This window comes from Erpetoichthys calabaricus, chromosome 2 (genome assembly GCF_900747795.2).
Source record: "Erpetoichthys calabaricus chromosome 2, fErpCal1.3, whole genome shotgun sequence".
Classification (NCBI taxonomy): Eukaryota; Metazoa; Chordata; class Cladistia; order Polypteriformes; family Polypteridae; genus Erpetoichthys; species Erpetoichthys calabaricus.
In genome coordinates, this window is record NC_041395.2 from 117,971,845 (window position 1) to 117,989,548 (window position 17,704).

General features: G+C 37.8%; 1 protein-coding gene across 1 annotated transcript in view; it reads right to left on the reverse strand.

The window, feature by feature from the left end:
* dock10 (dedicator of cytokinesis 10) overlaps positions 1–17,704 on the reverse strand; it is a 264,702-nt gene that overhangs the window by 133,340 nt on the left and 113,658 nt on the right. Inside the window, 4 exon segments of the mRNA XM_028794429.2 lie at positions 1,223–1,357; positions 4,864–4,986; positions 11,209–11,281; positions 15,098–15,180. Coding sequence (XP_028650262.1) covers positions 1,223–1,357; positions 4,864–4,986; positions 11,209–11,281; positions 15,098–15,180 — 414 coding nt within the window.

Genomic DNA, 17,704 nt, shown 5'->3' on the forward strand with positions numbered 1-17,704 from the left:
ACCAAATGCATTATTTGTTTAAAAAACTTTGCTATGAATATATGCTTGACTTAAAGATATCATGCCATTAATGTATCTGGAATATTCTTCCATATTAATTTCTGAAAGGTTTGCGTATTGCCTCCTAGCCCTTTCCATCACCCTATGGTTACTTTATCTCAACTAACCCTTAAAAAGCTATTAATAATTAGGCAGCCTTTTTGGGATACAAACAATAAACGGAGGCACCTACCATGCGCTTCACAAACACCACAAGCGAAGATGTCACGGCTCCAAAACGAAATACTTCAAGTAACGGAAATACAAAAACGAGCCCATATGGATAAACAAAATGAACGAAGGCGCCTACAACGCGCCTCTGAAACAGCGGACGCAAAGGAGTCACGGTTCCAACAACACAGAGCTCAAAGGCGCCTACAACGTGTTTCTGAAACACTACATGCAAGAGAGGCACAGATACAAAACGAATAATCCACTGTGCCACCACTCAGTGTGTATAGGTTGGAGTATGCTTCCTAACAGTAAACGACTTCTGCCTAACAACACAGCCACAGAACAACAAAGACGAGACACAACACCACCTGTAAACTAGACTTAATGAACGAAGGCGCCCACACAAAGAAACCGCTTTAGTTCAAATAGGGTTATTCAATTAAATGGAAACTTTACCATGCCTACGACCTGTGAACTAAACCTGAGGTAAAGCGTGCACGGCAGGTTGTACAGCCGCCCGGACAATGAACGAGCGCGCCCACAACGCGCTTTTGACACAACACAGGCAAAGGAGGCACGTATCCAAATGGAGGGAGCTCAACGATTAATAATACAAACACGAGCCCGTATGGCTACGACCTGTAAACGAGCCCGTATGGATACATGTTATTGAATTAAATGGAAACTTTACCATGCCTACGACCTGTGAACTAAACCTGAGGTAAAGCGTGCACGCTAGGTTGTACAGCCGCCCGGACGTGACCGCCCACACCACCGCATATACCCTCCATGATATTTCATCACGCAGAAACTGATTGCCATTCTTGGATTTCCGATTCACTAGCAAATCGCGGGCTTACTTGTGCTTTATAGAACACCTAGATCACAAGAATCTTCAAGACATAACCATACAGTACTTAATATTAAGAAAATAATTGTCTTTTTATAAGAAAGTCCTGTGTAAGACACTTTTCTTAAACAAAAAGCTTAAAAGATCTATATTACTCACCTGAATTACCCCAGTACATGAATCAAGAAAAATACATCCTTTGGGCTCTTTTGATATTTTTTCATCTTTATAAAAATTCATAATATATGAATTATCAGAAAGCTGTGTGAGCTGGAAATATCTTCTTTTGAATGACTGCAAAAACAAAATAAGAAAATATTAACAGTTAGTTATTAATATATCCTCCCATCCCTCCATTTTGTGATCTCTCTATCCTGTACAATATGTTGGAGCACTTTTGCTTACCCTAACCGCAATGACAAAAGTTAGGAATCAATCCTGGATGGGAAGATAGTCAATAATAGCAAAGTAGACTAATGCGTTAAGAATCAGTCAATAAATCAATGAATTTATCATATAATACAATTACTGTTAAGCTATTATTTAATGTAGTAGAACAAGGATAAGCATAAGTGCTTCATAAAGAACTTTAAAGAGCTTACACAAACATAACAAAAACTACACAGAGTAGAAGATTTAACCAATTCAAATCCAAATTTTGATGTTTAATTTTTCATAATGAACTAATGAGCTAACATGTCTCTTGATTATAAAAGGAAATTCTGGGATAAGACTTTCTCGGAGATCATTTGAACTCCCGCAAGAGATAATTAGATAAGTAGTGTTTCTTCCCAACAAAGAGGCCTATCTGTGAGAATTAAAAGATTTGTTGTTTGTTGAAAGTGAAATCCATATACGCAAGCACCAGAGATGCGAAGTGAATGGCGTGTAGCACAGGCCGGGGGTTTGACGAGCAAAGCAAGACAATTAAAAAATTTGTTGTTTGGTGAAAGTGAAATCCACATACACGAGCGGCAGAGACTCGAAGTGGCTGGTGTGCCCACGGTCCACTCACTTCTCATTCGTGTGAATGCTATTGTTAGACACAATTCCTGCATTCTCAGCTCCAAGTGGGGTCGAAAATAAAAAACAAAGAGTAGAAGACAAAGTAGAACATCATAAAGAGGTTCAAAAACGTTGGCATGATACACATGCAGAGCAGATTAGAAATTCTTAAAGTACTAAAATTCGAAAAGTCTCAAAAAACAGATAATAAAGATTGCATTAGCACTAACAAACGGAAATTATTACTCGGTGAAATAACAGAACAGCGAAAAGAGATCGAATATATGGACATAGGTGATATGACAGAAGTATGTAGATTTTGTTTGGTTTTAAACTTTAAGTCAGAGACTTGTAGATCGTCTAATTCGTGTTGCCATCAGGGAAAAGTAGTTTTTCTTCCTAATGATGAGGCCTATCCGCGAATATGAAAAGATTTGCTGTTTGGTGAAAGTGAAATCCATATATGCGAGCGAAGCGAGCCGGGGGCAAAGCCCCCTAGTCTTTATAATATAACTTATTCAAATCTATTCCAGGTCATGAGGCACCAGAGCACATCCCAGCTACATTGGGCACATACATTTTTCTACTAGCAATTAATTTATTTTTTTGCTTCTGATACCAGAAAAACATATTCAGCAATATTTCATATTGTACATGCATACACCGCATTCCAAATTATTATGCAAATGATATTTTTCTCTGATTTTCCTAAATAGTCGATGCAAGTGGCAGTCAGCATAATTTTTGAATCATCAACCATTAGAGAATAATTCGAACGTTACTGAACAAACCTCCTAATGATAACGGCATGTTTTTCAAAAATAAAAAAACTTAAAATGCACTGTTCCAAATTATTCCGCACAACAGAGTTTCAAAACATTTTATAGATTGTAAAGAACTGAAAATGGTCATTTGTTGAATCTGCAGCATTAGGAGGTCATATTTACCAAAATCAAAAGCTATTTCAATCAAAAACATCTTAACAGGTCAAGTTAAATATTAACATAGGACCCCTTATTTGATAGCAGCTTCACAATTATTGCATCCATTGAACTTGTGAGTTTTTGGAGAGTTTCTGCTTGAATTTCTTTGCAGGATGTCAGAATAGCCTCCTAGAGCTGCTGTTTGGATGTAAACTGCCTCCCACCCTCATAGATCTTTTGCTTGAGGATGCTCCAAAGGTTCTCAATAGGACTGAGGTCAGGGGAGGATGGGGGCCACACCATGAGTTTCTCTCCTTTTATGCCGATAGCAGCCAATGATGCAGAGGTATTCCTTGCAGCATGAGATGGTGCATTGTCATGCATGAGGATGATTTTGTTACGGAAAGCACAGTAGTTCTTTTTGTACCATGGAAGAAAGTGGTCAGTCAGAAACTCCACATACTTTTCAGAGGTCATTTTCACACCTTCAGGGACCCTAAAGAGGATGACCAGCTCTCTCCCTATGATTCCGGCCCAAAACATGACTCCGCCACCTCCTTGCTGACGTCGCAGCCTTGTTGGGACATGGTGGCCATCCACCAACCATCCACCACTCCATCCATCTGGACCATCCAGGGTTGTACGGAACTCATTTGTAAAAAAGACTGTTTGAAAATTAGTTTTCATGTAGTTCTGGGCCTACTGCAGCCGTTTCTGCTTGTGAGCATTGGTTAGGGGTGGCCGAATAGAAGGTTTATGCATAACTGCAATCCTCTGGAGGATCCTTGTCCTTGATGTTCACGGGACTCCAGAGGCACCAGCAGCTTCAAATACCTGTTTGCTGCTTTGTAATGGCATTTTAGCAGCTGCTCTCTTAATCCGATGTATTTGTCTGGCAGAAACCTTCCTCATTTTGCCTTTATCTGCACGAACCCGTGTGTGCTCTGAGTCAGCCACAAATCTTTTAACAGTACGATGATCACGCTTAAGTTTTCGCGAAATATCTAAGATTTTCATACCTTGACCAAGGCATTCAACTATTTCAAGCTTATCGGCAGCAGAGAGATTCTTTTTCTTTCCCATATTGCTTGAAAATGGTGGTCTGCTTAATAATGTGGAACATCCTTCTTTAGTAGTTTTTCCTTTAATTGGGCTCACCTGGCAAATTAATTATCACAGGTGTCTGAGATTGATTTCAGTGATCAAAAGAGCCCTGAGACACAATACCATCCATGACTTTAATTGAAAACAAAATATTTAATCTTTATGACACTTAAATACAATTTGCATAATAATTTGGAACGCGGTGTACATTCTCAAATTGCTTAAAATGAATTAAGGTCTCATGAGGGATGGACCTAATCCCTTATCACTGATGCAAAACAGAACTAGAAAGGACAACAATCCAAAACAAGAACTACACATGCATAACAAATTTAAAAACCACCAAATAACTTAATACACTTGCCTTTGGGTTGAAAGCTGCAGTGCTCAGAGGAAAATCCAAAAAGGTAGAACATGCAAACTCCACACATAGGCAGAGCCTGGGATTTGAGTGCAGAGTACTGGATCTGTGAGGAAGTAGCATGAACCACTGCACTACTCTGCCACCTATTTTACATCTATGTAGTTTTAAAGATCTAAAGCAATTTCTACAATGGTAATCCAATGTATGACATTCATTGTTTGAGACAAAATGTTAGAACCAGTTTCATAGACTGAGAATACATTCTTTTGTGCACTATACAGCAGGATTTGATGAGTTAATGCTATCATGCTTTACATCCTATTCACAGCACCGAACACTGCAGCACAGACACAGAGGCTGTGCAATTAAAATTAGCACAGAAAGCAACTGAAGCTCCTTCTTACCCTTACAGTGATGCTATTGTTCACATTACTATTGAAATTCCCTTTATAAAGCCAACCAGACTTGAACACTCCAAATCCTCCTCCCCCAGTCCCTCCTTTAGAAGATGACAGTGATGTTGTGTCCTGTAAAGAAAAGCATTGTTCAATTAGACAGTATATTTTTTTAACGTGCCTATTTGACATTCAAGCTGAAATATATTCAAGGAAATCTATATTCTGTTAACTAAAACTCCAAGGTTAAATTTACTTTTATACAGTGTTCTTCACAACTAATACTGTAGGACCAAATTGGTCAATAACAAAAAATGAATAGCTAAAAATGAAATGCTAAACATTAAATTAAAACCACAACAAATATATGAAAGAGCAATATAAACAAATCAGAGGACATCCACATTATTAGGCACACTGCAGAGCTACACAAAATTTGCTGAAAATTTCAGCAATTTCCCAAACACTATACAGTACTGCATACAATGATCGTTATATTATTAAACGACAGTTTGATTTATGCACGGCGGACGCACCGAAGTGCATGCGCACTGCGCCGCAGTGCCCCAGAGTCAAACCCAGCGGCTTCCCAGAGTCAGTAGGTGGCGACCAAACAACACAACCTGTAAACTAAACATGCTCTAATCCACTGTGCCAGCAGTCGGTGTCAGCAGTGGCAAAGGAGTCACGGCTCCAAATGGAAAGAGCTCAACAATTTGTAATACAAAACCGAGCCCGTAGTTCCCAGTGTCAGTGTGTGGCGCCCAAACACCACGACCTGTAAACTACACCTGCTCTAATCCACTGTGCCAGCAGTCAGTGTGTGTAAGTTGGAGTATGCTTCCTAACAGTTAACGACTTCTACCTAACGACACAGCCACAGAACAACAAAGACGAGACCGCATGGATAAAAACAATACACGGAGGCTAGGAGTCACAACTCCAAATGGAAGGAGCTCAACGATTAGTAATACAAACACGAGCCCGTATGGCTATGACCTGTAAACGAGCCCGTATGGATAAAAACAATGAACGAAGGTGCCCACACAAAGAAACCGCTTTAGTACAAATATGTTTATTTAATTAAATGAAAACTTTACCATGGCTACGACCTGTGAACTAAACCTGAGGTAAAGCGTGCACGCCAGGTTGTACAGCTGCCCGAACGCGACCGCCCACACCACCACACCGGATCCGCTGCCATGGTCACTTCAGCATGCGAATCCGCCGCTGTCAGCAAACGACTTCTCCCTGACGACACAGCCATAGAAAAACAAAAAAGATACAGCATGGATAAAAACAATAAACGAAGGCGCCTACAATGCGCTTCTGAAACACCAGAACCAGATGAATCACAGCTCCAAAAAGAAACCGCTTTAGTACAAATATGTTTATTTAATTAAATGAACTTTCCCAGGACGCACCCACCCTCCATGATATTTCATCCCTCCAAGTATCGGTGGGAACAGAAAGTGATTGCCATTCTTGGATTTGCGATTCTTTTGAGAATCGCGGGCTTGCTGGTTGTAATAATAAAAAGCAATGTACTGTTTATGCCGATGGAGGGTCTGTCTACTTAGAGTAAAGGAAGGAAGCAGGTGTATCCATAAAGCCAAAAAGTTGAACTTATTTTTGTATAAGCATTTTTGTATATGTAGAACTTGTATAACTTTTGAATATGTTTGGCTGACTGAAGTGCTGAAAACCAACCAACAGAAGTAGTCATATTATTATTCTATTATTCTAATGCTTATGATTTTATAGGACTATGGTACAAAATACATTTTCCTATTGACTGGCACATGTAAATATCATTTAGATTTTCTTAGATAGTCTGTATATTAAGCAGCTTCCATGCAATTGTCACAATTTTCTATTCCAGTTAAAAATTTGGGGAGTAAAGCTTGGTTTAACTATGCAAAGCCAACACATCCTTGGTCTATGTAAGACAGAGTGATTGGCAACTGTTAAAAATAATGATTTTTTATTTGGGGGCTTTTCACAACTCAAAGTGAAGAACTGAAATATCTATTATTGTAATGGCCAAAAAAACAGAGAGGCCTCTGCTGTAAGCAGATTTAGAAAAAAAGAAAGGAAATGGGTGTGATGAAGGCCTCGAAGATCTGGACATAAAGAGGTCATAAAAATGAAGGTTGGAAAAAAGAAAATCAGGGCTGTTTATTTGAACTTGAAATAAAGACTGTATTTTGAGAGATAAGAAAAAACACAAACTATCCTGCAGGACAGAGATGTTTAGGGGTAAAAAGTAAAAGAAGCACTTATAGGTGGAGCAAGTAGGAGACTTAGTTATAAAAAGTATAACACTATTTCAGTAAAACATGGAAATATATTTTAGGTAGTGAAACAGACAGGAGGATCTAGGCCTAAGCAGTCTTGTCAGCAACCAAACTTAATGTTTCTCTGTGTTTGTTCTGCAATAGGGTTGGATATTAATTAAAACAATAAATCATCCATTTATTTTACAGTCAAGTACCGTTCTCCTCCCTTGTCATTTGTTATATTAAGCATTGTTAAAGTCCACCCAAAAGCAATAAAATCCTGAAGAAAGCTCATTCATCATTCAGCATACAGATAAGAACCATCACAACACTGCTTTGAAAGTACATCACATTTAAACAAATGCATTGAGACTAAGTGATTTTTTTTCTTTAATTACAGAAAACTGTACGAAATTAAAAGGATTTAGGTTGATGTTGCTGCATTTTTAATGACACCTTGTTACACAGCAATAATTGAGAAGAAACACTAAAGAAAAAAGGTCATCCATGATTTCTTTAAAGCCTTTTTTATTATGATGTAATACTGTATACGCACTGTTTAGGAAAAGGCCAGAAGATTCAGATTAGCAATTTATCTGTGACACAAATGATTGTAACAGGGTTCAGTGCTGTCCTTGACGTGCATAGAAGCTTTGTTGTTCACCAAATCCCTGAGGTATTTATAAACTAGAATAATATTGTACACTAAATTGTACACACTTTTTTGATGTGCTAGGTGTTCTACAGTATGTATTTAATGTATCTGGGATTAAATTAGTTTTAATTTGAAAAGTTAGCAACCAATCAGAAATCACTGAGCTGTTTATCCACTACTGTGTGCACAAAGCCTTGTAGCTTGTAATGTGTTCTCCTGCCTTTGAAGAGCTGCATATAATTAAAAATTCAGTCATTTTTACATTTATAAATGTAAATTCATGTAGGTTTATAATGGTACAAAGAAAAGATTTCTTTCTATTTACTATTAGTCTGTCTTATTTATATAATTTACGTTGTTCCTATGAGACGTTTTAATTTTGTCTATTTTAAAAATGAGCACAGCAGTAGATGATTATCATTGTGATGTAAAACAAATATAAAAAAAGTATACACTCCCTTGGAAGTTTTCAGATGTTACTGTTATAAAACACTGAATCACAGTGGATCTAATTTGGCTTTTTTGACACTTATCAAGAGAAGAGCAGTCTTTAATGACGACATAAAAACAGATCTCTGTGAAGTGTTCTAAATTAGTTACAAATGTAAAACACAAAATAATTGATGGCATAAATATTCAACCCCTTTATTATTACACACCTAACTCAACACTGGCACAGCCAATTGATTTTTGAAGCCACCTAATAAATTCAATGCAGATTACTTGTGTGTGGCCAAAGGGTTTCAATGGACTGTTGTATACGTGTTCCTGTGTCTGAAAGGTCCAACTTGTGGTGAGTCAGTATCATAGCCTAACCTACAAAATGAAGACAAAAGCACATTCCAAGAAACTCTGTTAAAAGGTGACTGAAAAACCTAAGTCAGAGGATGGAGACAAGAAATTATATACTGTAAGTCAATGAATATCCCTTGGAGTCCATTTAAATTAATCATTAAGAAATGTAAAACGTTTGGCACAGGTGGAAATCTGCCTAGAGTAGGCCATCCACAAGAACTGACTGATCATGCAAGAAGAATAGTGAGGGGGCCACCAAGAAATTTATGAGAACAATGAAGAAAGTACTAAGCTACAACTGATGAGACTGGAGAGACTGTGAATGCAACAACTGTTGCCTGGGTGCTTCACCACTTGCAGCGTTTAGGAAGCGTGGCAACCAGTAAAAAAAGGCTAATGACATTTAGGTTAGACATTGATAGAAGACACATAGGAGACTTCGAAATCAGCTGGAATAAGGTTACATGGTCTAATGAGACCAAGATTATGTTTTATCATACTAAACAACATGGTTGTCAACTGCCAAACATTATACATTTTTAAAAAACACTCCATCCCCACCGCAAAGCATTGTTGTGGCAGCATCATGCTGGGGGGATGTTTCTCTGCAGCACACCCTGCCAGGTTTGTCAGGGGAAAATAAATAGAGCAAAATACTCAGCAAGACATCTCCCACATCTTGGGAGATTTGTTTTTCAGCTAGACAACAATCTCAAGCATAAGGCCAAAGATGTACAGGAATGGCTTCAAAACAAAATATTAAAACCCTGGAGAGGTCATGTCAGAGTCCAGAGCTGAGATTCATACCTAGTGGCATGGATCGTGGACTATCTTAAAGACAGACCTCAGTATGTGCGTCTTGGGAACTGCACGTCTGACATTGTGGTCAGCAACACAGGAGCGCCACAAGGGACTGTACTTTCTCCGGTCCTGTTCAGCCTATATACATCGGACTTCCAATACAACTCGGAGTCCTGCCATGTGCAAAAGTTCGCTGATGACACTGCTATCGTGGGCTGTATCAGGAATGGGCTGGAGGAGGAGTATAAGGACCTAATCAATGACTTTGTTAAATGGTCCGACTCAAACCACCTACACCTGAACACCAGCAAAACCAAGGAGCTGGTGGTGGATTTTAGGAGGCCCAGACCCCTCATAGACCCAGTGATCATCAAAGGTGACTGTGTGCAGATGGTGCAGACCTATAAATATCTGGGAGTGCAGCTGGATGATAAATTAGACTGGACTGCCAATACTGATGCGCTGTGCAAGAAAGGACAAAGCCGGTTATACTTCCTTAGAAGGCTGGCTTCCTTCAACATCTGCAATAAGATGCTGCAGATGTTCTATCAAACAGTTGTGGCAAGCGCCCTCTTCTACGCAGTGGTGTGCTGGGGAGGCAGCATTAAGAGGAAAGACGCCTCACGCCTGGACAAACTGGTGAGGAAGGCAGGCTCTATTGTTGGCATGGAGCTGGACAGTTTAACATCTGTGGCAGAGCGAAGGGCGCTCAGCAGGCTCCTATCAATTATGGAGAATCCACTGCATCCACTAAATAATGTCATCTCCAGACAGAAGAGCAGCTTCAGTGACAGACTGCTGTCACTGTCCTGCTCCACAGACAGATTGAGGAGATCGTTCCACCCCAAACTATGCGACTCTTTAATTCCACCAGGGGGGGTAAACGTTAATATTTAACATTATACATAGTTATTGTCTGTTTTTTTCACCTGTATTATTATCATTCTTTAATTTAATATTATTTATTGTATCAGTATGCTGCTGCTGAAGAATGTGAATTTCCCATTGGGATTAATAAAGTATCTATCTATCTATCTATCTATCTATCTATCTATCTATCTATCTATCTATCTATCTATCTATCTATCTATCTATCTGGACTTGAAAAAGGCTGTTCACTTGTGACCTCCTTGCAATCTGACAGAGTGTGAGCAGTTTTTAAAAGAAGAACGGGGAAAATGGCAGTGTGCAGATGTACAAAGCTGATAGAGACCTGTGAACCCAGACTCAAGGCTGTGATGGCTGTCAAAAGTTCATCTACTAAATACTGACTTGAAAGTGGTGAATACTTATACATAAATTACTTTGTATGTTATATGTGTAATTAATTTAGATCACTTTGCACAGTTGTGTTTCCACTTTGACTTTAAAGAATCATTTTCTGTGGATCAGTGTCAAAAAAACCAAATTGAATCCATCGTAAGTCAATGTTGTATACCAATAAAATATGAAAACTTCCTAGGAGGTAAATACTTTTAATAGGCGCTGTAAGTCATATTGATTAACTGACCATTAACTGGCCATAGCATTTCCACCTGGTAAAGCTACCTTCTATAATAAATCTGTCAAATACAACCAATGAAGCAAAGGAATAAAGAGAAAAAGGAAAGAGATCTAACGTGATTTTTTAGAACCCAGCAACCAGTTAGCAAAAACAGACATAGATACAGTAATGAAGAGACAAAGTTTTTACATAAAAGAATGGACAGTCAAGGCGCTAAGGAAAATGAAGAAAACAAATCATTAGAATTTTGTCTGACCATGAGACTAAAGTACTCTTTGCTCAACAGCCAGTATGCAGAGGTTTTTTCATATTACACTTACCTCATCTTTATCGACATCTTCATGATCAATTTCAAAGGAGTGTGAAGGCAGCTTATCCGGCTTGTATTGCTTTCTGAAACCAAAGGTTAAACATTCTGAAAGACTTGTATGTGAGGTGTTGCCATTATTTTGAAAATTAAAGGAAAGAAAAGGGGTGGCTAGAAATAAAACCAAAATATACTACAGGCAGCAGCCTTCCTTCTGTTCTTATTTTTGATTATTAGACAGAATTTAAAAATTAATTCATTATGTAATTTTGTTTCAGATATATTTCATTCATGTTATTATAATGTGCCAGTTAACTTTGTAGTTAGCTTCTATAAAATATTCACACAAATCATGTTTGCCATATCTCAATGGGGATCTAAATATGGGACAGTCTCCAAAACACCCACTGCTTTATTATTTTAAAGAGTATCTGGGAAGACTTGATATTACAACCTTGCCAGAGGTGTTTTTATTTTGTAATTATCACTAAGACAAAATTTTCCCAGGTGTTTCATCTACTGACATAAAGTTTCATGGATGATTTGAGAATAGCGGGTTTGCCCTTTTTACTTGTTCTAGATAATCTCCCATAACTCCAACCCAGTCAGGTTCAAAGCAGATGTTATTGACAAGTAGGCCATTACTAAAATATATCTCATTATTATTTTATATTTAAAATGTTTAGTGCTGATTTGTAAAAAATATGATCAAATATGACAAGAAGAGACAGAACAATTATGATCTACACTTTTCAAATCCACATTTAGCTTTCACTATAAAAATATCTTCAAACAGCCTTGCTTCTTTGTCAAAATGACTCAAACTTTACCAGTTCATTAACTGTATGCCATGGCTGTTCTGCTTTCTCACATCACTTTGCTCTATCCCAAATATGCTTCTTTTTAGTCTTAAATCTAATCTTGGCCCTGATGGCTGAGGCTCCCCCTTCTTTTACCACCCACTTCAAGTCCTGTACTCCTCTTACCACATTAATATTGCCATGTATGAGATCTTCTTGCCTATCTGTCAGTGTAGTACCCACATCAGGGAGCCTCTTAGCCTGAAGACAAGTATTTCTAAGGCACTGATTTGTTTTGCAGTTTGTGACATTCCAGCTCAACTATGAAAAGATGTCCGATAAAATATCTGATGTGCTTATTTACCTTAGTTAGTTATCATCACTTACACTCCTATCACTCTTTCACAATAAATGTCAAGTTAAGCATTATACAGTATATAACAGCCACAACATTACTATACACTCATCATGGATTTTCTCAATGAAGTAATTTAGGCACTGTGGGGTATTTTTGGCTCAGGGAAACAGAAACCAATACAAGTTAGCGGATTCATTCCTATCAGTATGTAATCGCTGAGAGAATGCGTGAATACAAATGAGCAGGTAGGTAACTCGCCCACTTATTAGCAAAATTGCAAGCCTTATTATAATTTATTTAACAAGTGAGAACACAACTCATGCACATTAAAAATAAGAATTATCTTTGGTAACAGCTTTTGGTGTAGTGCAAATAAGAATTAACATCTATCAATATCTGAAAGCAATCAGTGCTTATTACTATTATTATACAGCAACACAGGTACAGTATATTTTTAGTTAATTGCCAATAAAGAAGAATAAACGGCAGTAGCAAGATTTTATATTTTTGCCATGGTTAACTGATCATCAGAGTTGTTCAAAAACTTCTAATCATTAGTCTAAGAATAATTACATAGTGTTCCTATTTATTATTATACATTAGGCTATTACCTTTAACCAAGGTGCCTTCAATATTCTGGATATGTTACAACTGCTTACATTTTTCTTAACAATTGGAATAATAATAGGCTTGGTAACAAGGGTAGGAATCGAAGTCTAATGTCTGAGCCACGTGTGAGTACCGTATACATACTGCCTTCCAAGAATTATTTGATTTTAGCATACATGAGTATTGTTACCACTCAAAATTTTGCTGATAAAACTTCTTACTTAGTGTGAGTAGCTACTGTGTATTCATACCCATTTATATGGGACTAATAAGAAATTACATATTTTCCATTGTTTATAGTACTCAGAGCAGATGACTAATTAAACAAGAACATCAATTGAAATTGAAAATTATCAATGCAGTGTCCAGAGTGGTGGCTTGACAGCAGCAGTGCCCTCAGGTTTTCGATGTACAATAGCCATGACAAAACTGCAGATTGTTAAATATCTGATTACTAGCAGTTTATATGCACTTTTTAATGGCTACTTTTTACTTACTACATCTGTATGCTCAGAGAATGAAGTGTTAATAAGATTACTTTAATGCTGTACAAAAGAGGTATCTGGAAAATTAAAGTAATCCACAAACAGGAAGCCCCTTTATACGGAATGGCACTTTTAAATTGAAGACCAACCTCTCCCTGTCATTTACTAGTCAACAGTCCTGTCTTTAATTCAAAGGCACGATTCTGTGTGAAGGGGCTGCCTATTAGGACTACTTTTATTTTCTGGAGTTATTTATTTAACAATATTTTAGAAAAATACATGTATGTTGCATGTTGTGAGCATAAAATGGAATGACATGATATGTAGATTATGAAGCATGAGTATCTTTGGATTTTTTTCAAGAAGGCTTTTGATATTGTTTTCTTTTGATTGGCATGTGTCACCATTAAGTCCCATTAAGTCACAAACTTTGTTATTCCGTTCTCCAAGAAAACATGCAAGTAAAAATTTTTCTCAGCCATCATTACCAATTGCATGGGGTATCTATATAAAATATATCATTTATGTGTCAAGTACTCCTTTAAATCCTGTCACATATGGTGTCTTATAAGTGAGACTTCATATGGTCTCTTCATATGGAAACAGAAAGAGTGTATGGCTGAAAAATATCATTTTCATTCAGAATACTAATGGGCAGACATAGCAAATACCAGGGATACCAAAAGATCTGTTGGCCAATAGGTGTCAGCACACTGAGTGAGGCTAGGGAGGACTGGCAGGAAGTATGTATTTTCACATTTAAACCATATGGGTTAATATACACACTGTGACCTGGATCTATAAGAGAAGTAGTGGACCACCAGACAACATTCTAGTTTGATGTGTCTACAGACAAAACAGACCACCATAACTGATAGTCAGCCCATTGGGAAAGGGTTTAGAGCTGTCTCATACTGGATTTTGTTCATTTTATTTTGGATTTTTTTTTCTGGGGTAAGGGTGACCCCTAAGGAAAGACAGTATAACTACCTGTAAGGCAGACTCCAAGCTGGTGAGGAAGCAGGAGGAAACAATTGCTTTGATCTTTTTTGTACTTTGAATCCTCCTTAATCACAGGTACCCGTCTACTGCATATTTATATATAAAATATTTGATGTTATAAAATATTAAATGTTTAGGTTTTGATATCCTTGACTGCCTTGGATCATTCTGGGTGTGCACAGACCCCAGGAGGGTGCTCTCTCATCAAGCACTGAATAAATAACAGATGGAAAATGCTACGTTGCCATTTGTTTAATTAAAATGGGGCACTAATGTGCCTCAATATGAGATAGTCAGCAAAATGCTTTAAAAAACTCAGTAACGCTTGCTAAGAAAAGAAATTCATTTTCATCTAACGTGAAATGTGTGAAAGGGATAGCAGTTTTGTCAGTTCCAAAATTTAAGCTGCATTGGAATTATTTTAAGATGCACATTTTATTTAACCTTTGCTATACCACTGTATACTTTACTTAAAATACTGTATACCTATCAAAAATAAATATATATGCAGCATAATTGGCTAGATTTTGATTCTCATCCTCTTTAAGATTATTTGCTGACACTGATATTATCCAAGTGTCATTCTTTAAATATATAAAAAACACATCTAATTAATACATACAAATATGTACAATTTTATATACTCACCTTGGCAGTTGTCGGTAGTCTTCAGAGTATTGTTCATATTTGTAATGGACTACATGCCACTGTGAATTGTAGAACTTACAAGACTAAAAAAAAATAAATAAATAAAATTAGAATGCACTTATTTATGTTCACATATTTAACACATGTGAAGTATTAGATGGTATGTGCAAAATATACTCTGATTCGGTGTACCAGGGATCATCAGCTCATCTGAAAGGTGAGGGTCAGATGTGGTACTGGACACTAGTGATTGGTGGCTGTAAATTTTTGTGCCGAGGATACACCATATGGTTTTCAAGACATGAACTGCCAAAAAAGGTTTGGAATTTACATAGCACACTTGAAATGAAGCAATACACTGTCTTCCTATTTGCCTGCACCTTAAACAAGGCAACAAACCACATCATCCATTTCTAGAGTTTAAGGAAGGAAATAAAATTTATTATTACTATTATTATTATTATCATTGTTGCATAAAAGTATTTTCTGGGATAGTCCTGTTGCCACTGCCTATATCAGGCCAAGACCAAGGCATAGGGCAGTTTTATGTGGTATGTACACATGTATATGTTTTAGGAAATTGTGTTTGTATTAAGGATTTCCTAACTATTTGACATGTATTTAAAATGGCTGCTTTCTGTAGTTTTATGGTAGTGCATTGGTTTATACGTAATGTCTGTAGACTTCTAGGTAGTGTATGTGGGATGACACTAGTGGTGGATACAGCAATTGGCACAGAGATCACCTTGTCCATTCTTTCTTGCCAGTTCTTTGTACTTCTGTATTTTATTTTTGTGTATATTTTGCAAGTTATGTGTGTTTTATGTGACAGTGTCAATAATATAAGTAGTTTTATTTTGTCTGCCTATCAGGGTTATGTGTGGTCCGTTACCTGTCAGTATAGTTCTGTCTCAGTATAGTTTACTATATGTGTGGCATTTTCTAGTGCAGTTGTTTGTATGTGTCTACCAGTTTGTGTTGTAGTGCCACTTATTGATGTATAATGAGTGCTATTCAATTGCATTTGTGCATGTAAGTCTGTCTGTGTCAGTAGTTTACACCTTGATGTGAAGTGCTGGATTGGTTGTTGTTCCTTGTGGCGGTATTTGCATGTGCCGTCTGTAATGTTAGTGTCCTTAAGAATGTATTATCCATAGATTCTTGTGTTTGTAACTTGATCTGTATGGATAACCTTTCTGTGCTGCCGAACATATCACTACGGTTTAGCCAACTATTTAATGCATTCTTATCCACACCAGGCTGAACAAGTTCAGGAGGATGTCTGCCATGTAATGTTTTCTAGGTCCATGCTTGTGTTTTAAGTTGTATGGCTGTTATGTCCACTGCGATGTTGTCTGTGGTATGTAGGTTTACTTTGACTCAAATCCTCTTAGCTATTTCTCCTGCTCTCTGCTTGCTGTTTTGTTTATCTTCAACTAATCGGATCTGGGCTTTTGAGCTTGGTCAGCTATCTGTCAAACACTGTCTTGCTTTAGGAACTGATCAGATGGGACACTGTGACAATTGGACTGTTAGATAGTCAATCAAGTCCGATTACTTTAATAGTCTTATTTCAATTCTTCTGTTCTTGAATACATCTATATATATATATATATATATATATATATATATATATATATATATATATATATATATATATATATATATATATAGTGATAGACGGCCGGCAGCTTATCCTGGCCGACACATCCAGGCCACTAGATGGATTCCTCCCTGCAGCATACAGGTGCCCCAGAATCCAGAGTTTGGATTCACAACCCTGCTGGGGACCGTGTGTGCCACCGTGCAACACAGGGATTTTTATTTTCCCAATAGCCTGGAAGTACTCCCAAGTCACGGGGACGGAAAAACAGAAGTACTTCTGGGCTGAAGAAAAATATAAGTCTTCATTTGACCTGGAAGTGCTATTGAATCACATGGACTGAAGGATAGGTGCACTTCTGGGTCAAGGACTATATAAAGGACTATGATAGACTCAGCAAGCAGTGCCAGAGTTGGGTGGTAGTGTGACGGAGCTGCTGGGAATAGAGGAGGATTTATTGATTTGTTTACAGTAATCCCTCGCTATATCGCGCTTCGCCTTTCGCGGCTTCACTCCATCGCGGATTTTATATGTAAGCATATTTAAATATATATCGCAGATTTTTTGCTGGTTCGCGGATTTCTGCGGACAATGGGTCTTTTAATTTCTGGTACATGCTTCCTCAGTTGGTTTGCCCAGTTGATTTCATACAAGGGACGCTATTGGTGGATGGCTGAGAAGCTACCCAACTTACTTTTCTCTCTCTCTCTTGCGCTGACTCTCTCTGATCCTGACGTAGGGGGTGTGAGCAGAGGGGCTGTTCGCACACCTAGACTATACGGATGCTCGTCTAAAAATGCTGAAAAATTATCTTGACGTCGCTACCTGCTGTGTGCAGCTGCTTCGTGAAGCGACATGCTGCAAAGTGCTTCGCATACTTAAAAGCTCAAAGGGCACGTATTGATTTTTCTCTCTCTCACTCTCTCTCTCTCTCTCTCTCTCTCCCTGCTCCTGACGGAGGGGGTGTGAGCTGCCGCCTTCAACAGCTTTGTGCCGCGGTGCTT